This window comes from Carcharodon carcharias, chromosome 16, assembly GCF_017639515.1.
Source record: "Carcharodon carcharias isolate sCarCar2 chromosome 16, sCarCar2.pri, whole genome shotgun sequence".
Lineage (NCBI taxonomy): Eukaryota > Metazoa > Chordata > Chondrichthyes > Lamniformes > Lamnidae > Carcharodon > Carcharodon carcharias.
This window is the reverse complement of record NC_054482.1, coordinates 108466961-108490584: the sequence shown is the minus strand read 5'-3', so window position 1 is coordinate 108490584 and position 23624 is coordinate 108466961. Positions and strand designations below refer to the sequence as shown.

General features: G+C 42.0%; 1 protein-coding gene across 4 annotated transcripts in view; it reads right to left on the bottom strand.

Annotated features, from left to right (window-relative positions):
- Window positions 1–3776: 3776 nt before the first annotated feature.
- The window catches only part of gipc2 (GIPC PDZ domain containing family, member 2), an 82491-nt gene continuing 62643 nt past the window's right edge, over window positions 3777–23624 (bottom strand). For 3 of the 4 annotated variants that reach the window (XM_041208853.1, XM_041208852.1, XM_041208849.1), the window contains 3 exons: window positions 12041–12150; window positions 7526–7607; window positions 3777–6175 (listed from right to left, as the gene is read on the bottom strand). In XM_041208853.1, the coding sequence (XP_041064787.1) occupies window positions 6024–6175; window positions 7526–7607; window positions 12041–12150 (344 nt within the window). In that variant the 3' untranslated portion in view covers window positions 3777–6023. The remainder of the gene's footprint in view (window positions 6176–7525; window positions 7608–12040; window positions 12151–23624) is intronic. The other variant, XM_041208851.1, reaches the window with a different exon arrangement.

Below are 23624 nucleotides of genomic sequence, written 5' to 3'. Positions count from 1 at the left end.
ACTCCTGACTTGTGCCTTTTAGATGGTGGATAGGCTTTGAGGAGTCAGGAGGTGAATTCCCAGTCTCTGACCTGATCTTGTAGCCACACTATTTGTATGGCTGATCCAGTTAAGTGCCTGATCAAGGTTAATCCCCAGAATGTTGATAGTGGGAGAATCAGCAATGGTAACGTCATTGAAAGTCAAATGGTTAAATTCTCTCTTGTCAGAGCTGGTCATTGCCTGGCACTAACGCTGCTTGACACTTATTAGCCCAAGCATGAAAGTTGTCCAAGTTTTGCTGCATGTGGGTTTAAAGCCCAAGATCAGCCATGATCATATTGAATGGCAGAGCTTGCTTGATGGGCCATGTGATCTATCCCTATTCCTATTTCTTATTTTCTTACCGAGTCTTTCGTTATCTGAGGAGGTACAAAGGGTAGTAAACACTGTGCAATCATCAGCAAACATCCCACTTCTGATCTTATGTTGGATCAGAAGGAAGGTCATTGATGAAGTAGCTGCAGATGGTTGGGCTTAAGACACTATTCTGAAGAACTCCTGCAGCAATATCCTGGGGCTAAGATTATTGGAGTCAATTTAGCACAGCATTTTTCCATTGTTCTAGGTATGACTCAATCCAATGTACAGACTTCTCCTTTATACTCATTGACTCCAATTTTGCTAGGACTCCTTGGTGTCACACTCAGTCAAAAGCTGCCTTGATATCAAGAGCAGTCAATCTCATCTCAGCTTTTTTGTCCATGTTTTAACCAAAGCTGTAATCAGATCTGGAGCTGATGGAACCCAGAAGCGAACAGCGGTGAGCTGAGTAGGTGTCATTTGAAAGCACTATCGACAACACTTTCCATTACTTTGTTGATGACTGAGTAGACAGATTGAGCATTAATTGGCCAATTGGGCTTTTTGTGGAGAAGATATACCTAGACAATTTTCCAGAATGTCAGGTGGATGCCTGTATTGTAGCTATACTGGAAAAGCATGGCTAGGGGTGCAGTTAATTCTGGAGCCCAAGTCTTCTGTGCTACAATTGGGATATTGTCAGAGCCCATAGCCTTTGCTCTAATGCATTCAGCTGTTTTTTTGATATCACATGGAGTGAATCGAATAGGCTAGACCGGCATCTATGATTGTGGGGATCTCAGCGGGAGGCAGAGGTGAATCATCGACTTGGCACTTCCAGCTGAAGATGGTTGCAAATGCCTTAGCCTTGCTTTTTGTACTCATGTGCTGGGCTCCCCCCTCTGTTAAGACGATGTGTTTGGAGCCTTCTCCTCCAGTTAGTTGTTTAATTGTCCACTAGTCACAAACGGATGTGACAGGGCTGCAGGGCTTAGATCTGATCCGCTTCCACTGTTCAGCATGCTTGTAGTCCTGTATTGTACCCTCACCAAGTTGGCACCTCCATGCCATATGTCTGATACTGCTCCTAGCATGTTGTCCTACAACCCTCATCAAACTTAGTTCAATCCTTGGTTTGATAGTAATGGTAGAGTGAAGAATACGGTGGGCTATGAGGTTTCAGAGTACGGTTGAATACAATTCTGCTGCTGTTGATGGCCCACAGCATCTTATGGATATCCAGTCTTCAGCTGCTTCATTTGTTCTGAGTCTATCCCACTTGGCACAGTGGTTGTGCTACACAGCACAATGGACCATATCTTCAGTGCGAAGCAGGGATTTTGTCTCCACAAGGACTGTGCGGTGGTCACTCCTACCAATACTGTCATGGACTGATACATCTGCAACAGATGTCTTAGAGAGGAAAAGGTCCAGTTGCTTTTACCCCTCATTGGTTCTCTCTTCACCTGCTGTAGGCCAAGTCTGTCAGGTAAATCTATCTGGACCCAGTCAGCTGAGTCAGTAGTGGTGCTATGAGAAACCCTTGGTGATGACCATTAAGCCCCTCAACCAGAATCCAACTTATGCCCTTACAACACTTAATGCTCTTCCAAGTGGTTTTCAACAGAGGAGCACTGATACACCAGCTGAGAGGGCAATAAGTGGTATCCAACAGATTTCCTCACCCACATTTAACCTGATGCCTTGAAACTTCATGGGTTCCAGTGTCAATGTTGAGGATGCACAGGGTCACTGTCTCTCTAGTGTATATCACTGTGCTACTACCTCTCGTATGGGGATGGAGGAGTGTGAGACACTGGAAGATGTGATTCAATGCGTGTCACAATGTCAGGGTGTAGCTTGACTCATCTGTGTGACAGGTCTCCCAATTTTGGCACAAAGCCCTCCAGATGGTAGGTGAACTGGGCAAAGTATGCCTTTGTCATTTCCACTGCCTTGGTTGATGGTGGGCGAGATGTCCGGCTTTATGCTTATTTGAATTTTCTGTAGTGTTTGATATAACTGAGTAGGGAGGATCAAGGTAAGCTGTCATCTTTCTCCCCACCACCTTCCCAACCTTGCTAAGTGGGCAATCAACACACACTGTGATATACTGGAGGCTAAGTCAGCCTGAATCAGTGCCTTAAGGGATGGAGGAGAGGAAATTTCAGCTGAATCGCATCTAAGAAAATACTGAGATGCTCAAAGGATTAAAAAGTTCTTTCCAAACTGGATTAGGCTCCATAACTGAATCAGACATTGTGAAAACAAAAATTCTCCACATGGCAATGAGACTTAATTTAATCAATGTTACAAAGTGTGCACTGATATTCTAAACATTTGGAGCATTAAAAGGGCATCTGTCAAGAATTAAGACTGTTTTTTTTCCTTTTTCTACTCTTAGCACTAACGTAGTATGTTAGATGTCTCTATCTTTGCATTTTCTGTTGATCACTTGTATGGTCTTAAATCTTAAATACTAACAAGCTAAACAGTGAATTTGTACTTAAATGCATTGCACTTAAATGTAGGACCACTTCAGATGAACAAACACTTACTGGTAATTGATTTGTTCCAAGTTAATATGGATTCAGTAAATTAACCAGATTAATAAAACTCAGAAAAAACATTCAAGTGAATTTCCCTCCACTTCCATTAATAGTACAGGATAAACCTCCAGCCAACTGCCAATCATGGACAATGGACACTTGAGCCTGTAGAAAGAAACCATCAAAAAGAATCTTAAGGCTGACTATAATCCAAGCAACACTTATCCTTCAATCACCAGAGCACATTATCTGGCCACTTAGCTTGTTGGTGGTTGAGAGTCCTTATTTGAGCTGGTTGTAATGTCACATTTGCCGACGTATCAGTGACTGCGCTTCAAAAGTGCTTTATCGACAAGGAACCATTTTGTGACAAGAAAGGCACTATATCAATGCAAGCTCTCTTTAGAAAGGTTGAGGAAATTGGGTGGTGCAGTAGATTTGATATTGATCTTCAATCTCTGGTACTTGGGTTTGAATTAAATCCAAAATAATGGGCTAAGAGACATCTGTGAAGCATGAGGTCGGGTGGTCTCAACTCATTCCCTCGTTCAAATAGGCCCATGTACAAAGCTGGTCTAATTTGGCATTAAAACAGCAATGAGAAATATAACACATTGATGCTGTTGGAAGTGCCAATTGGAACTGAGGCATATTACTGGGGAGGAAGTGAGCAGACTTTACCTTGCACCATATTATTGCTGACCTAGGAGTGCATGATACTGAGGATAGCCTATAGTGGAATACCTTTTATCCCCAGAATGAACATCTACCGCGTTGAATGCAAAAAGAAATGATAAATGATGGACAGTGGGTTTAACAGCAAAAATATGACAACAGCAGTTCTAATTATCATACTAATATTTTTAACGCAAGATTTCGCAAAAAAACTTTAATAGAAAACAATTGTTACAGAAGATATTTTCACTTGATGTAGTGTAAATCTCATTTCTAATTTTCAGTAGTTCACACACATGCATTGTTTTAGGCAAAGTAGTCATGATAAATCCATAATGGCATTTTGAAGTACAATTATGGCAGAATGTCTATTTTCCACTGTGCAACACCCCTTGTGAATAATGCTTAATGTTATTTTTCATTTTTTTTATTTCCCCTGGAAACGAAAGTGCAGAAGAAATTTGGTTGAATTTGAAAAAAAAAACTGGTCCCATAGAACAGAGGCATCCAAATGTGATCCATAAGCAACCTCCAGGTTTCGAGCAGGTCAAGCTGTGTTTGTGCTTGAATTTCTTATTCTGCTTGGTCCTGTCAGAATTGTGTGAGCCTGGAGATTTGCAAAGTGCTAAGTTATGTGGGAGGCCGTTGGTGGTGGTGGTGGTGGTGGTGGGGGGGGGTGGGGGGGATGGAAAGGGGAGGTTTTGCTGTCCTATCATTCGGCGATAAATCAAAACACCCAAAAACCTGCTGGAAATCAGCAGCTCAAGATACAAGTTAATAGAAATGTTGATTTTTACTTTAGTTATGATTTGGCGAGATTAAGGCACACTAAGGTTGAATGACCCCTGGGAACAGTTTATGAGGTAAGTGTTTCAGTAAAGTAATTGTATAGTAGTAGCGATACAAAATGGATTAAGCACCTATATCCCATTGATAAATATCACAACATTAACACAAATCCACCCTGACATAGAACACAAAGCTTAAATAAATAAAAGTTGAAGATTATAGACATCCAATGCACGATGCACTCTCAATTAAATCCGGTTATATACTGCATTGAAAAATGAAATGTTCTAAACAGTGGGTGGAAAAATCATACAGCTTGACTCAACAAACGATGTTATATATATATAATAATGACTCTTCCAAGAAGTTCTAATTAGTTTCCCAGGCTCTTTGCACTGGGATTAACGAAAGGTTTTCCAGTGAATGAAAGTTGGGGACTGGGGAACTGTGCCAGATGAGGACATTGTCCCAGGTAAAGAGAAGCTGAACCACTGCAGTAAACTCCTACCTGTATTCACATAAATCAATAGGCAACGTGTATTTACAGATTAAATGAACTCAAATTAGGGAGCATTGGATCTATATTTAAAATAAAAATCCAAGCAAACTTCTGATTAGGTGACAGTCCTACTACCACATTTCATTCAAAAATCAAAATTAGTAATTTAGTTATAAAAACACACTGCGGTATAGCATTAGGCACACTGTGGTACGTAAATTTAAGTTTTCATAAAAACCCAGATAGTAGTTATAAAAACACTTCTTGGTTTGCAATTCTGACTCAAAATATATTAGGCCCATATATGCTTAAAGTTATACAAAGCCCCTATTAGATCGAGCAATTGGAGTGTGCAAAATATTCTGCAGAAAATCTTTGGTCCAATATAATTTATACAGCTATAGTCGCCAATGTTGTCGCCAGCCTTATTCATAGTAACAGGGAATTGCAACATAGCCAATATGCTTTTGTGTACAGTACCCTTAATTAATCACCTCAGATTAAACCAGAGTGCCATAAATTTGAAATGCTCCCTTTTACACAAACCAATTTTAAGAAACAAAGTCTGTTGCTGCAATTGTTTAGTTAAGTGGATATTGAATTAAAATATTTCTTGCTCCCATTATTACACTTTACACAGCAGCAACATTGGCAAATGGTCAATCAGGTTATAAGCGCTTTATCAGTTCCTAATAGGAGGAGGCACATTCTGATCTCTCAATCCCACTCAACCTCCTTTATATTTGCATCAAATGCTGCCCTCCAGCAGAGATCAAGGAGGAATAGAGGGGATAAATTGCTCTTCACTGATCTTCTTGGAAAAAGTGGATCTGTGCTGAGGCTAACCCTAACAAGCCATGTTTGGGGGTGTTGGGTGGCAGGAAGGGGAACGGGATGGTATGGGGAATGCTCTATTTCATTGGCTGTATTTTATATGGCTTTATGCTTATGATTACAGCCCTTTTGTTTCGGGTTTATAAAACCAAAAGCACTCGATAAAACTAGGCTGTAATAGCACAGATAGACAGAAGTCACAGGGTGAATCAATCATTTCAATTAAAACTGCATTCATTCCACTTTCAGGCTACAGAAGTTAATTGTCCATTTGACATTAAAAAGGGAACAATGAAGAGTTTCACTGTCCATTGATCCTTATAGAAATGTTGGCACTAAAGTCTTCCCTTCTTAGCATCGCCTATCGCTCCCCAAATGTCAAAGACAAACTCATCCGGAAAAGCAAAGTCTCCAAGAGCTTCATCAAGTGCGACAGCAAATTCATCAGGATTTTTCTTGTCCTTTCCAACCTCAACCATGGTCGCAGCTGGGAATAAAAATAGAGCTTTTAATAACAACTTGCATTTATATAGCCCCTTTAAAGTACGAAAACATCAACACCACTTCACAGGATGTTAGTTCGGTCACCACCTGACACAGGCTCAGTCTGGCAACTAGGTGCTTCAGGATTCAGCCAATGATGATACCACCAAGCCACTGTTGGTAGCAGACATTGACGAAGTCTCCTCACCCAGAGTACGTTTGGTGCCTTTACTTCTATCAGAGCTCGCTCCAGGTGACAGACAATATGAAGAAATCTCAACTTGCCAGTTAGAAGAGTGGCGGTAGGTGATGAGCTTGCTCTGAGTGTTTAACCTGAAGTTATCCAAGTTCAAGGTTCAGGACTCCCAGAGCCACTCACCTGACTGTGCCCCACCTCGAGAGGTCTAGCCTGCCAGTGGGATTAAACATATCCAGAGATGGTTATAAAGGAGCCTGCATTGCTGGCTAAGAGCATGATTCTGTGAACATGATTATGTCAGGTTATTCCAAAATTAAACCTCTTGGGAACACATGGATCAGTTGCACAAGACAGCTGGCTCTTAACACTGTAGCAGTCGAGCAAATCATTGCAGACAAGCGGCCCATCTTGACTATAACACGCAGGCCTCCTCCCAATCTACTTCCTCTAACCCTATCAGCATAACCTCCTATTCCTTACTTCCTCGTGTAGTTATCTAGTTTCCCCTTAAATGAGTCTATGCTTTTCACCTCAACTAATCCTTTGTGGTAGGAAATTCCATTTACCTATACAGAAGTGCATAACACAAGGGTGTCAGAGAATCAATCAGGAAATGCAGCATTTTCAGTGAGCGTATTAGCATAGTTGTGCCAATGCAGGACAAAAATTAGTACTTCAAAAAAATGGAGGTGGAGGATTCAGGTCACGTAATAGAGCTCATTTTTCCAGAAAAGGCTTCAAGATCTATGCTTACTTTCACTGCTCATTAGCATGCATGTAGCATCTGATGCCTGTTCCAAGCATTTGTCACTCTGAAGATCTTCCTAAACATCAGGCCAACATTTGTCTTTCACTTGGTTGGAACCTGTGGCCCCTTGTCTTTTCACAGTTTAAGTCAATAAGCTAAAATATTGCGCGATACTCGAATTGGTCCATTCAAATTGCTCTCCTTATTTAGGCAGCTCAATATGCACCTTAAACAACCCAGGTTTCGAAGTAGAAAATTTGTACTGCTATGTTTTTCTGCACTGAGTGGACATAGCACAAAATTCCACATTTGCACCCTGAAATCCTAGTGGAACACTAACGCAAGATTGAAAAACATATTTTGCAGGCAGCTATGAGATCAAAGCTTACGAAAAATAATAAACTCACCTAGTTCTGTGTCCCTTATACCCATATAACTTTCTAATAGGTCATCAACTTTACTGATTGCCTTTTCTTCGAATTCGGTGGGCTGTTGATAAAAAACGTTAAAGAATAAAAGTCAGTTGACTACGAACTGTAAGACAATCAACAAATATACCATACCAAAACAAAGATCCTCACACTCTGATATAAGTTCCTTTTACAACCTCAGGGTGTTCCAAAGCACTTTACAACTAATGAATTATCTTTGAAGTGTAATCACTATTGTAACGTAGTACAGCAGCCAACTTGAGCCCAAACAGCAATGAAATAAATGGCCTGATAATCTGGAAGTGGGAAGGGTTAGGTGTTAGCTGTAAGACAAATGTTTACCAAGGCAGCAGACTTACATACAGAATCGTAGAATATTGCAGCACAAGAAGCCACTTAACTCATCGTGCAAAGCATTCCAGATCCTATCTCACTATATTAAAAAAAATCTTCAACTTCCCTCTGGCTCTTATGCCAATTATCTTATATCTGTGTTCTCTGATAATCAACCCTCCTGCCAGTGGAAACGGTTTCTCTCTATTTACTCTATCAAAGTCTTGATGATTCTGAATATGCTAACTCCTGCCACCAACCAGAAAGGTGCCAGGAACAGTTGAGCATGCGCACTCAGCCCACAGTGCGGCTGCCAGCTCACGAGCAACGGAGTGACGTCTTCCCGGTCGGTCGCAGGACGGAATTTTTACTCTATTTTTAGACAGTTTAATAAAGAACTGGCAGGAAAACAGGCCTGGAAAGCGAACTGACACTTCATGCCTCACACCAATTCCACTCTGGGTCGAAAAAGACAACCAGGAGCTTTGAAAGGGAAACAACTGCATCCATAGAGGGGTTCGTGCCCCACACAGAACATCAACTAATTTGCCACAATCCAAAATAATCAGACCATGAAAATAAACAAAACATATCAGTAATATATGAGCAAAATATATTGAATACCATTTTTCATCCTCCCAGCATATTAATGCTTTATGCAAAAAGTTCACAAACATCAGCTGATGGATAACGGAGCTCTTAATCCCAAGGTCATTGTTTCAAATCCTGCATGAGGTTTTTTCTCTTAATGTCATATTCAAAATAGTTTTTTTTAATTGATCTTTGCCAAAAAAAATTACAATCAATTCTCCAGAGTCTCAGAGCTCAGAGAATCTCATTTACTGAAATTTCCTGATTATATAATCGTCTATCATTTACTGAAACTTCAGAAGCATTTGTTACGGAGGGTACAGGTGCTAAATTACAGGTGAACTATAGACAAGTACTTGCAATTTCTTAAGGGCTAAACAGACATAAAATGGGTAACTTGAATTTTATTGTTTGCCTGTGTCTAGCCAATTTGTTTGTTTTACTACAGCCAGCTAACACTGACACTGTGCGTGTGCAGGAAGTGCTCCTCCTACAGCCAGCTAACACTGACAGTGTGTGTGTGTGCAGGAAGTGCTCCTCCTAGCGTTGCGACACAAAAAAAAGTCTTATGAATACCTCAACCTTCTCTGCTTCAAGAAGAATTCTCTGGTCTCCCACATAACTAAAATTCATCATGCCTCATACCATTCTAATAAATCTCCTGTGCACTCTCGCCAAGGCCTTCACATCTTTCATACAGTGTGTTGCCCATAATTGGAGACAAGATTCCGTACTCATTTGTGAAATGTGTTGGGAACAAACAGGAGGTGGGTGGGAGTGCTGGATGTCTGTCAGCCTGTCCAGAAGCAGAACAGAAAACTTGGTGCTTTCCGTTTCCTGTTCACTGGGTCATCTTAAAGCTGAGATTGGAGTAGTAAAGCTGGAGTTTATTCATGTGCATCATGCCTCAGTGATGTTGATTGGATCTTATGTGCTAGATATCAGCCTGGAGATTTTTTTCTAGCTTAAATAATAAAGCAAAAGCAGGTGTTGGAAATCAGAATTAAAAGCAGAAAATGTTGGAAATGCTCAAGGTCTGGCAGCATCTGTGGATATAGAAACAGTTAACATTTCAGATCTGCAACCTTTCATTAGAACTGGGAAAAGTTAGGAACATAATAGGTCTTGGGACCTTCCCTTTTTTTCTTCTTCCCACTTTTCCCCTTTCACTTGCTCAAAATTTTTACCTTTCTAATCTTTCCCAGTTGTAACAAGAGGTCACAGACATGAAATGTTAACTCAGTTTCTCTGCAGGTCGGACAGCATCGGTGGACAAAGCATTTCCATCATTCTCCTTTTTTTATATCAAAAAATAAAGTATTTGCTTAAAAAACTGCAGAGGCATCTGGCTCAAAGTGGATCCCTATTAACAGGTTTCAAACTGGACAATTTAAATTAACACATTAGAAAAAAAAAGCAGCATGTTCCCCTCCAAAAAAGAAATTCAATACATTCCTAAAAGAGCAAATTATTTGACCCTGAGCTGAGCTTCTGACTCCATTTCCTCTCCATCACAGATCGCTGACTTCCACTTCCTCAGCATTGTCCATCTGTGTCCCTGCCCCAACACATGTGCTGCTGAAACCCCTCACCCTTGCCTTTATTACCCCTAGACTTGACTATGCCATCCACCTTGCGCCTTCTATAAACTGAAGCACATCCAAAACTCTTGCTACCCATATCCTAACTCATACCAAGTTCTTTTCACCCATCACCCCTTTGCTCGCTGACATACATTAACTCCTGGTTCAGCAATGGCTCAATTTTAAAAGTCTCATCTCGCTTCTAAACCCCCTCATGTTGTTGTCCCTTCCTATCCCTACAAGCTCCTCCTACCCTATCTGCACTCATCTAATTCAGGTCTCTTACACGTCCCTGACTTTATCATTCCACCACTGGTGACCGTGCCTGCAGTTATCTAGACCTTAGGTTCTGTAATTCCTTCCCTAAATTTCTCTGTCTCTGCCTCTGCCCTGCACACACAAAACTGAAGTTATACCTAGCACAGCTCAATGAATGTAAATTCTCACTGTATTACCAGCCTCTTCGAACTCCACCCCTTCTAACAATTAAACCCCTTTCATAGTACAAATTTTGTTAGTAATGTAAACATATTGCTTGGTCGCTGCTAGCTAGGTGCCAGATTTCATCCCACTTCTTGATGCTCTATTCAAAAAATGCAAATGCACTCTACGCCTCTTACATCTCAAAACTAGTACACATCAAAGCACCCAGACTAGCTGGCTTTAATCCAATTAAGACACACCCACTTTACTTTAAAAGAAAAATATTTTCCAATAATATTACAAACATTAATAGCTTCATGACTGAGGTATAATAGTATTGAAACAGAAATATTAATAGATGGAAACAGGCTATTTGTCCCCAGCAGATCTATTTTGGTGTTCCTACTCTACCCTCCCATTCTAGATACCACTTTCCACCTTGCCCCCATATCCCACTATACACTTATTCCCCAAGTATGCATCATGCCTCCCTTTAAATGCATCAATGCTATCTGTTTCAACCACTCCATGTAACACACAGTTCTTTATTCTCTGCTGTCTGTGTCAAGAAATTTTTCTCAATTATCTGATTTGTTTTTGACAATCATATTTACACTGCTTTATTCTGGACTCATTCATACATACAAAGAGTTTCACCACATCCATCTTATCAAAGTTTGCTTAATTGTTCTTCACAGTAGGTAGCATACAGACAGTACTCAATCAGCCCACACTTGTAAAACCCAAAACATCTATCGTTAAATGTGATTCCACATTGGACCACACTAGCTAAACAATCCTTAGTGCACTAATAGCTACGCTAACAACCCATTTAAGATAATCAGTCGAGCTCGTAATGTGGCTCATTTACACTTGCTAGAAGCGATGTACATTCATACACAGGAGCCATTCTCTGCAAACAAAAGGGACATGTTCAAGCTTTGTGCCTTTTTTGAACTACCCAGGAGCTTGGGGAACCTGCAATTCCCCACTGCTTTCTCCAGGTCGATGCCTTGGCCACAGTGTCGGCTTCCCAACCAATCAGCACCCTTTTCTCCTGTAGTATAAATTATGGTGAGCTTTTGAAATTTGGCATTCTTGCATTTGTCCTGATGAGTGCAAGACAAAAAGCTTCAGTAACGTCATGCTGTCTTCAGCAATTATTATAAAGTGCTCCACCAACTTTCCTCTTAGTTTCTCTACTAAAGTGAAGCCCCATATTCCACTGGAAATGGGGCTAAAACATGAACTGTTGTCTATTCATTACTAATCAACAATCTCACAGGCTGACTGACATGAGAAATGGAACAAAAAACTGCCACACGGATACACTCCCAGGAATTTGAGAGGGGTTTAGGCTGAGGCACATATTGGGGCAGGAGAGGGAGAGCTTTACACTATTATGTGTCAGTACAACGCATGACCTGGGAATGCTTAAGTCAGTGCTAAAAGTTCCACTCTCCAGTACAAAGAAAGCAACATTTTTATTTGAATGAAATGGATTTGGAACTCTAAATATTTAAAATCTGTTCAGGAACCCATTCATTTCTGCAGCACTTACTAATTCTTCAACAGTTGCAGGTCCCTTTGAACGTAATCGTAATGTACCTCTCCCTGTGCCAATCTTGCCTTCACCACCAGATCTTCCTCGTGACCTTGGCTCAATTCCTTCTGACAAGGAAGGAAAAGAAAAATCTAAATTAACTTAAAATATCTCCAAATTTCACAAAATGGGGAAAAACAATTTTAGCATAAGTCATACTTTCCAAGTAAATTACAGCTATAACAGGTCACAACTCTTCATTCATCTACACGTCATAACACACATAATGTCAAATTATCATATCGTGAAAAGGTTTTGTGTAGCATAGAATGAAAGAGAACAGCGACAGAAAAAATATCACATTTATATAGAGCCTTTCACGTCCCTAAGACAAAATGCCTCAAAGCCAATTTATTACTTTTGAAGTTAAGTCACTGAAATATAGGGTAAAATGGGAGCCAATTTCCACAGAGCAGGATCCAACAAACAGCAGAGGAGCTGAACAGCCTGAAAGAATGGATAAGGCAGACTTGCATTACTATTGCACCTTAGATTGCCACTCAGAAATGTCTGGCCTAATAATGCAAGTGTAGAGAAAAGAAAAGGCTAAGGAGTGATCTAACAGGGTACTTAATGAAATATTCCGATTAGATATAGAGAAGTTGTTTCCACTTTTGAGAGAGGGCTAGAGACAGGGGAGAGATAAAAACTAGAGTCATAAATTTAAGATAGTCACTAATAAATCCCAAGAAATTCAGAAGAAACTTCTTTAACCAGAGAATGGTGAGAATGTGGAATTTGCCACAAGTCGTAGTTTAGCCTAATAGCATGGAAAAGTTCAAGGGCAAGCTAGCTAAGGGTGTGAAGGAGAAAAGAACACAAGGTTAAGTTAAGATAAGAGGAGGAGGGGTGGGAGCAGGTTCTTGTGGAGCATAAATGCAGCATGCATTAGTCAAGCAAAATGGTCCATTTCTGTTCCATACACTTGATGTAATGCAACATAGTTTGTGTCCTGCCCTTCACTGAAAATATTAGAAAGAAATCACTTCCTTCTAAATTGGAATTTATATTTGACTGAGCAGCTCATGTTGTATCCTTTCAAGGAGGACATGATGGAATTCAGACAGGGAGACTGAAGCCATCATCGCTGAGGGAAGCCTTTTGAAGGCAGTGGGGGTGATAGCCCAGTGCCTTCAGAAGAATTACAGCATGTAGTGTTGTATCAGTAAACATTCAATCTCTGATGATCAGGTGAGTTCTGAGGTACAAGCCAAAAACAGGAGACACAGAAACCGTGTACTGGGTGATCCACAGACTTGGGCAGAATATCATGTTAGGCAGAGATAGATGGGTAGAAGTGTAGTCACACCTTGATTTATGCTCATTTAAGTTCTGAGATAAAAACAGAAAATGCTGGAAAAGCCCAGCCGCCAGGCAGTATCTATAGGGAAATTGAAATAACGTTTCTGGCCAGCGACCTTGCATTAAAACTAGAAGCTCTTGAAGACTCAGTGAATTCAAGTGCACAAAATGTCATGGTGTGTTTTGAACCTCTGGATTATTAATCCAGTATCATAACCTGCATTCATATAGTGACCATAAATGTATTGAAACATCTCAAGATGTGTCACAGGAGCATAATCAGTCAATTTGACATTGCTAACCATTGATAAATGGTTGTTTCTCAGATTGGAGGAAGATTTGTAGAGAGTTCCTCAGGGGTCAGTGTTGGGATCTTTGCTCTTCCTGATATATATTAACAACCTAGACCTGAGGTGTTCAGGAAATGATTTCAAAATTTGAACTTAATACGAAGATTCAAAACGTTGTCAACTGTGATAAGGACAGTCTTTAACTTCAAAAGGACATACGAGCATAAGAAATAGGAGTAGGCCATTCAGCCCCTCAAGCCTACCCCACCATTCAATAAGATCATGACTGATCTGTCCCAGGCCTCAATTCCTCTTTTGTGCCAGCTCCTCATAGCCCTCAACTCCCTAATATTTCAAATATTTATCTACCTCCTCTTTAAATACTTTGAGATCTAGCCTCCAGATCTCTCTCGGGTAGAGAATTCCAAACATTCACCACCCTCAGAGAAGAAATTCCATCGCATCTCAGTTTTAAATGAGTGTTCCCTTATTCTGTAACTATGTCCCCCTTGTTCGAGATTCCACCACTAGTGGAAATATCTTCTCAACATCTACCCTGTCAAGCCCTCTCAGAATCTTGTACGTTTCAATAAGATCACCCCTCATTCTTCTAAACTGTAACTGTAAAGGCCTAACCTGTTTAGCCGTTCTTGATAAGTCAACCCCTTCATCTCAGGAATCAGCCTAGTGAATCTCTTTGAACTGCCTCCAATACCAGTATATCCTTTCTTAAATATGGGGACCAAAACTGTACACAGTACTACAGGTGCAGCCTCACCAACACCCTGTACAATTGTAACAAGACTTCCCTATTTTTAAACTCCAACCCCCTAGCAATAAAGGCCAAAATCCCATTTGCCTTCTTAATTACTTGCTGCACCTGCATGCTAATATTTTGTGTTTCATGCACAGATCCCTCTGTGCTGCACTTTTTGGAGTCACTATTTTTTTGATTCTTGGTCGCTTTGATTCTTGCTACTAAAGTGCATGACCTCACTTTCCTACATTAAACTCCATCTGCCCAGTTTTTGCCCACTCACTCAATCTATCTATATCCCCTTACAGATTCCTTATTTCCTCATCACAACATGCCCTCCCACCTATTTTTGTACTGTCAGTAAATTGGGATACATTACATTCTGCTCCCTCCTCCAACTCAACAATGTAGACAGTAAGTAATTGAGCCCTGGGACTGATCCTTGTGGCACTCCACTAGTTACGTCTTTCCAACCTGAAAAAGACCCATTAATCCCGACTCTCTGTCTTGCGTGTGTTAACCAATCTTTAATCCATGTTAATACAATACCCCAATACCATGAGTTCCTATCTTGTGCAATAACCTTTTATGCGGCACCTTATCAAATGCCTTCAGGAAATCCAAATGCACATCTACCAGTTCCCCTTTATCAATTCTGCTTGTTATATCCTCAAATAACTCTAGCAAATTTGTCAAACATGGTTTCTCTTTCACAAAACCATGTTGACTCTGATTGTGTTTAGCTTTTCTAAATGTCCTGCTATTTCTTCCTTGATAATGGACTCTAGCATTTTCCCAACAATAGATGTTCGGCTGACCAGCCTATAGTTTCCTGCTTTTTGTCTCCCTCCCTCCTTTTCATATACCCATACCTCTTGCTGCTTGTCCTTTATATTTCTTGCCAAATTACTTTCATAATAAATTTTCTCCCTCTTTATTAGCTTTTTAGTCATTCACTACTGGTTCCTAAAAAATTCCCAATCCTCTGGCCTACCACTAGTTTGCATGCCTTAGTTTTTGATTGGACACTCTCCATGCAATCCGTGTTGGTGGATTGGGCAGACAAATGGCAGATGAAGTTCAATACAGAAAAGTGTGACTCATTTTGGCAGGAAGAACATAGAGACATAGTATAAAATAAAAGGAGAAACTCTAAAGGAGGTGCAGGAACAGAAGGACCTCAGTGTTTATGCACATAGGTCATTGAAGATGGCAGGACATGTCGAGAGAGCAATTAATAAAGCATATATTAACTTAGGCTTTATTAATAATAAACCTCTAAAGTGACGCCTCTGTTCAAGAAGGGAGGAAGACAAAAAGCAGGAAACTACAGGCCAGTCAGCCTAACATCTATCGTTGGGAAAATGCTAGAGTCCATTATTAAAGGAAGCAATAGCAGGACATTTAGAAAAGATAACACAATCAAACAGAGTCAACATGGTTTTGTGAAAGAGTAAGGAGGTCATGTCGAAGGCCTCATCTAGAGTACTGTGTCCTGTCCTGGGAACCATACTTGAGGAAAAGTGTGAAAGCATTGGAGAGAATACAGAGGAGATTCACAAGAATGATTCCAGGGGTAAAGAACTGTAATTATGAGGATAGGTTGGAGAGATTGGGACTCTTTTCCTTGAACAAAAGAAGGCTGAGAATTGAGAGAGATATTCAAGATCCTGAGGGGTGCGGGCAAGGTAAATAGTGAGAAACTGTTACCACTTGAGAGCATCAAGAATTGGAGGGCACAGATTCAAAATAATTGGCAAAAGTAGTAAAAGGTGAGGAAAAATTGTCTCACCCAGAGGGCAGTTGGAGTCTGCAACGAACTTCTTGAGGGGATGGTGGAGGCAGGTTTGATCGAGTTATTCAAAAGGGAATTGGATTGCTATCTGAAAAGAAGGAATGTGCAAGGTTCAGGGGATAAGGCAGGAGAGTGGGACTAGGTAGAATGCTCTTTCAGAGAGCCAGTGCAGACTTGATGGATCAAATAGCCTCCTTCTGCCCTATAAAGATTTTGAGATTCTCTGAAACCGGCAATATCTTTTGATTCCCTTCTCTAATGACTCTCCTCTTGATGACTCCCTTTAGTAACAGATCACCTGCCTGTTTAATCAAATTAGAAAAGAGGCATTTGAGCTGGCAGAACATTGTACATGGCACCACCAAGTGGCCAGATGAGTGTCATCACATATCAGTACTGCCTGTCTGATGCACAAGTTCCTTAAGTGCCATATTGACAGGATATTTTTCTTAAAAGTGATTTGATTGAGGAATAATATTTTATCTGTGCACCTGATAGGGTAGACGGGGATTGGTTTAAAGTTTCATCAGAAGTTGGACTTCCAACAGTGCAGCATGCTCTCAGTACTACAGAGGGAATGTCAACCTGGATTTTATGCTCAAGTCTGTGGAATCAGGTTTGAATACATGACGCTACCTACAGTGCCACACAGCAGTCATCTGTAAACCAGATTTATGCAGTTTATAGCTGTTATGTGAATAAGGAGAAGAGCAAAGCACACCATCATCATTCCCAGCCTGCTTTGTTGTAGGAGACAAAGCCAAGGCCTGTCAGGTAGCCAAACAAATCAATCCCAGATAGGCTGATGTGCAGTTATTGTGTCTCATTCTGGCTTGACCTCAGCCGCTGTTTACTCTGTGAGCTGCAGGCTTGCAATTAAGGGGTGGCTTCTACCATGGAAGATTTTGAGTGCAGCTTCAGATTAACTAAACACCCTGCTCAACAATGACCAGCTTACAAATGGCAAGAAGTACATCTTTTCTTTCATTTATGGAATGTGGCTTTCGCTGGCTGGGCCAACATTTATTGCCCATCCCCAGTTGCCCATGAGAAGGTGGTGGTGAGCTGCCTTCTTGAACTGCTGCAGTCCATGTGGTGTAGGTACACCCACAATGCTGTTAGGAAGGGAAGTTCCAGGTTTTTGACCCAGTGACAGTAAAGAAACTGCGATATATTTCCAAGTCAGGATGGTGAGTGACTTGGAGGGGAACTTCCAGATGGTGGTGTTCCCATGTCTGCTGCCCTTGTCCTTCTAGATGGTAAGGTCAAATGGCACATGTCAGCCCAAGCCTGGATGTTGTCCAGGTCTTACTGCGTTTGGACATGGACTGCTTCAGTATCTGAGTTGTTGCAAATGGTGGTGATCATTGTGCAATCATCAGTGAACATCCCCACTTCTGACCTTATCATCTAGATGGGTTTGGAAGGTGCTATTGAAGGAGCCATGGTGAATTCCTGCAGTGCATCTTGGAGATAATACACACTGTTGCTACTGTGCATCAGTTGTGGGGGAAGTGAATGTTTTTGGATGTGGTGCCAATCAAGCAGGCTGCTTTATCCTGGATAGTGTTAAGCTTCTTGAGTGTTGTGGGAGCTGCACTCATCCAGGCAAATGGAGAGTATTCCATCACACTCCTGACGTGCCTCATAGATGGTAGGCAGGCTTTGCGGAGTCAGAAGGTGAGTTACTTGTCACATGATTCCTAAGCTCTGACCTGCTATTCTAGCCATAGTATTTATATGGCTAGTCCAGTTCAATTTCTGGTCAATGGTAACCCCCAGGATGTTGATAGTGGGGGGCTTAGTGATGGTAATGCCATTGAACATCAAGGGGCAGTGGTTGGATTCTCTCTTGTTGGAGATGGTCATTGCCTGGCACTTGTGTGGCGCAAATGTTACTTGCCATTTGTCAGCCCAAGCCTGGATTTTGTCCAGGTCTTGCTGCATTTGGACATGGACTGCTTCAGTATCTGAGTCGTCACAAATGGCAGTGATCATTGTGCAATCATCAGTGAACATCCCCACTTCTGACCTTATTATGGAAGCAAGGTCAATGATGAAGCAGCTGAAGATGGTTGAGCCGAGGACACTACCCTGAGGAACTCCTGCAGTGATGTCCTGGAGCTGAGATGACTGACTAACAACCACAACCACTTTCCTTTGTGCTAGGTAAGACTCTAACCAGCGGAGTTTTTCCCCTAATTCCATTGATTCCAGTTTTGCTAGAGCTCCTTGATGCCACACTTGGTCAAAGCTGCCTTGGTGTCAAGGGCAGTCACTCTTACCTCACCTCAGGAGTTCAGCTTTATTGTCCATTTTTGAACCAAGGCAGTAATGAGATCAGGAGCTGAGTGGCCCTGGTGGAACCCAAACTGGGCATCAGTGAGCATTTTATTGCCAGGCAAGTGCCACTTGATAGCACTGTTGATGACCCCTTCATTACTTCCATGATCACGAGTAGACTGGGCACTAATTGGTCAGTTGGATTTGTCCTGCTTTGTGTACAGAACATACCTGGGCAATTTTCCATATAGGCGGGTAGACGCCAGTGTTGCAGTTGTACTGGAACAGTTTGGCAAGGGGCGCAGCAAATTCTGGAGCACAAGTCTTCAATATTTTGCCAGAATATTGTCAGGATGCATCGCCTTTGCACTATCCACCGCCTTCAGCCGTTTCTTGATGTCACATGGAGCGAATTGAATTGGCTAAAGGCTGGCATGAGATGCTGGGGACCTCCAGAGGAGGCCAAGATGGATCATCCACTCAGCACTTCTGGTTGAAGATTGTAGCAAACGCTTCAGCCTTATCTTTTGCACTGATGTGCTGGGCTCCTCCATCATTGAGGATGGGGATATTTGTGGAGTCTCCTCCTCCAGCAAATTGTTTAATCGTCCACCACTATTCACAACTGGATGTGACAGGACTGCAAAGCTTAGATCTGATCCATTGGTTGTGAGATCGCTTAGCTCTGTCTATCACTTGCTGCTTGTGCTGTTTGGCACACAAGTCGTGCTGTGTTATAACTTCACCAGGTTGACACCGCATTTTTAGGTATGCCTGGTACTGTTCCTGTCATGCTCTCCTGCACTCTTCATTGAACCAGGGTTGATCCTCTGGCTTGATGGTAATGGTAGAGTGGGTTGAGTGGATATGCTGGGCCATGAGGTTATACATTGTGTTCAAGTATAATTCTGCTGCTGCTGATGGCCCACAGCACCTCATGGATGCCCAGTCTTGAGTTTTTAGACCTGTTCAAAATCTATCCCATTTAGCGCAGTGCCACACAACACAATGGAGGGTGTCCTCAATGTGAAGGCGGCACTTCGTCTCCACAATGACTGTGTTCACTCCTACCTATACTGTCATCGACAGATGCATCTGCAACAGACATCTCTCCCCTCATCTCCACTCCAGCCAATTGCATTAATATTGACCTTATTGTGTCCTCATTACAGCTCAAGGTGCTTTCCAGCCAACTAAGTATTTTTGACATGCAGACACTTATTACGGTAAGACTGCAGCCAATTTTTAACTAGTACAATCCCATGTACTACAAATGAGATGAAGGCCCAGTTATCAGTTTTGGTGGTGTTGGTCAAAAGAGAATAGAGAACTTGTTGCTTTCTATAGGTTGCACTATGACTTGAGTTATCAGAACATGCTGCACTGCAAGAGCAACCAATCCCCGCCACTTAGTGGTGCTATGCACAACTCACTGCCAACTTCAGTGCCAGCACTGATTAAACAGGAGGATGATGTGCTAGCAAAACATGAAGAACGACGTTACACAAAGTATTCTAGTGTAGTGCGATCGAATTAGGTCTAATCACACTTCTGTGAAGCTTCTTGAGATGTTTTACTGGGTTACAGTAAATAAATGCAGATAAAGCTGAAGATACTCAGGCAGTCATGAAATATCTGTAGAGAAAGAAACAGTGTGTTAATGTTTCATGTTAAGGACCAGAGACAGGGAAAGGAGGGGTGGGGAAAAAAAAAAACAAAAGGAGAGGAGTTCCTGTTCTTATCACCCCTTCCTTGTCTCCACACTCGCTTAAAACCCATTAAACATCTTTTGACATTTTCCAGTTCTTCAAAAAGATCAGTGACTGAAACGTTAACTGTTTCTTTCCACAGATGCTCCATGATAAGCTGAGTGTTTTCAACAGTTTCTGTTTCTATTTCAGAACTCAAATTAGCATAAAATTGAGATAGTAATTGCATTTTTGTGCCGCACAAAACATCCCACCCAATTCATGGATCAACCAGAACACACCCTCCTGTTTCTTGCTTATTCCTCGGCCCCTCAGCGGCGGAATCTTCAGCCACCACAATCCAGCTTACTCTAATTTTACTAAAATCCGTGAGCTATCAATCCCACTGCCTTCAACTGGTCTCCCTTGGTGATGGCAAGCTTCAGGCTCCCTGTCTGAATTCCATCGCTTACTGCTTGCTCAGAGACTGTTCTGCAAAGCATTCTGCCAAATGGAAAATGACAATTTTGAAGTTATTATTTGTAATGTTATGGGTCAGTCACAAACTACACTGAGTCTGCAGTACAGAAACAGGCCGTTTGGCCCAACTGCTGTTTGCCAGCATATATGCTTCTCCTCCCACCCTTCTCCATCTAACCCTGCTAGCATGACATGCCATTCCTTTGTCTCATGTCTCTATATAGCTCCCTCTTGAATTTATCTATACTATTCACCTGAACTACTACTTCTGATAGCAAATTCCACATTCACACCATTCGCTAGGTAAAGAATTTTCTCCTGAATTCCCTTTTGGATTTATTAATGGTCATCTCATTTACGGCCTCAAATTTGGACTCACCCATAAATACTGCCTCTGCATCTACCCTATCAAACTCCATCATTTTAAAGGCCTCTATCAGGTCACCCTTCAGCCTTCTAGAGAAAAAAGTCCAGCTCGTTCAGTCATTCCTCATGCTGCCATCCTTGTGAATCTTCTGTGCACCTTCACCAGTGCCTCTGTATCCTTTTTATGTCGTCGACTGGAACTACACACACTACTCCAAGTGTGGTCAACAAATGTTCAAACAAGTTGAATATAACTGCCCTGTATTTCAATTGTATCCCTTTAGAATTGAAGCCTTGTGCTGTGCTTTTTTTAATGGCCTTATTAACTTGCATCTCCACTTGGTAATTTAAGAATCTGTACCCGAGATCTCTTTGCACCTCTACATGTTTACATTAATTTCCCAAAGACACTCTGGCCTCCTCATTCTTTCCACCAAAATGCACTAACCCATTCATTTATATTGAAATTAATTAATTACATAAATAAAAACAAAAAAACTGCGGATGCTGGAAATCCAAAACAAAAACAGAATTACCTGGAAAAAGTCAGCAGGTCTGGCAGCATCGGCGGAGAAGAAAAGAGTTGACGTTTTGAGTCCTCATGACCCTTCGACAGAACTTGAGTTCGAGTCCAAGAAAGAGTTGAAATATAAGCTGGTTTAAGGTGTGTCGGGGGGGGGGGGGCGGAGAGAGAGAGAGAGAGAGAGAGAGAGAAGTGGAGGGGGTTGGTGTGGTTGTAGGGACAAACAAGCAGTGATAGAAGCAGATCATCAAGAGATGTCAACAACAATAGAACAAAAGAACGCATAGGTGTTAAAGTTGGTGATATTATCTAAACGAATGTGCTAATTAAGAATGGATGGTAGGGCACTCAAGGTATAGCTCTAGTGGGGGTGGGGAGAGCATAAAAGATTTTAAAATATTTAAAATAATGGAAATAGGTGGGAAAAGAAAAATCTATATAATTTATTGGAAAAAAAAAGGAAGGGGGAAACAGAAAGGGGGTGGGGATGGGGGAGGGAGCTCAAGACCTAAAGTTGTTGAATTCAATATTCAGTCCGGAAGGCTGTAAAGTGCCTAGTCAGAAGATGAGGTGTTGTTCCTCCAGTTTGCGTTGGGCTTCACTGGAACAATGCAGCAAGCCAAGGACAGACATGTGGGCAAGAGAGCAGGGTGGAGTGTTAAAATGGCAAGCGACAGGGAGGTTTGGGTCATTCTTGCGGACAGACCGCAGGTGTTCTGCAAAGCGGTCGCCCAGTTTACGTTTGGTCTCTCCAATGTAGAGAAGCCTATCAGAGACTGTCCACCAATATCCATTACAAACCCACCGACTCCCACAGCTACCTCAACTACAGCTCCTCACACCCCGCTTCCTGTAAGGACTCCATCCCATTCTCTCAGTTCCTTCGCCTCCGTCGCATCTGTTCCGATGATGCTACCTTCAAAAACAGTTCCTCTGAATGTCCTCCTTCTTCCTTAACCGAGGTTTTCCACCCACGGTCGTTGACAGGGCCCTCAACCGTGTCCGGCCCATCTCCCGCGCATCCGCCCTCACACCTTCTCCTCCCTCCCAGAAACATGATAGGGTCCCCCTTGTCCTCGCTTATCACCCCACCAGCCTCTGCATTCAAAGGATCATCCTCCGCCATTTCCGCCAACTCCAGCATGATGCCACCACCAAACACATCTTCCCTTCACCCCCCTTATCGGCATTCCGTAGGGATCGCTCCCTCCGGGACACCCTGGTCCACTCCTCCATCACCCCCTACTCCTCAAACCCCCACCCCATGCCCACGCAAAAGATGCAACACCTGCCCCTTCACTTCCTCTCTCCTCACTGTCCAAGGGCCCAAACACTCCTTTCAAGTGAAGCAGCATTTCACTTGCATTTCCCCCAACTTAGTCTACTGCATTCGTTGCTCCCAATGTGGTCTCCTCTACATTGGAGAGACCAAACGTAAACTGGGCGACCGCTTTGCAGAACACCTGCGGTCTGTCCGCAAGAATGACCCAAACCTCCCTGTCGCTTGCCATTTTAACACTCCACCCTGCTCTCTTGCCCACATGTCTGTCCTTGGCTTGCTGCATTGTTCCAGTGAAGCCCAACGCAAACTGGAGGAACAACACCTCATCTTCCGACTAGGCACTTTACAGCCTTCCGGACTGAATATTGAATTCAACAACTTTAGGTCTTGAGCTCCCTCCCCCATCCCCACCCCCTGTTTCCCCCTTCCTTTTTTTTCCAATAAATTATATAGATTTTTCTTTTCCCACCTATTTCCATTATTTTTAAATATTTTAAAATCTTTTATGCTCTCCCCACCCCCACTAGAGCTATACCTTGAGTGCCCTACCATCCATTCTTAATTAGCACATTCGTTTAGATAATATCACCAACTTTAACACCTATGTGTTCTTTTGTTCTATTGTTGTTGACATCTCTTGATGATCTGCTTCTATCACTGCTTGTTTGTCCCTACAACCACACCAACCCCCTCCACTTCTCTCTCTCCCTCTCTCCCTCTCCGCCCCCCCCATACACCTTAAACCAGCTTATATTTCAACTCTTTCTTGGACTCGA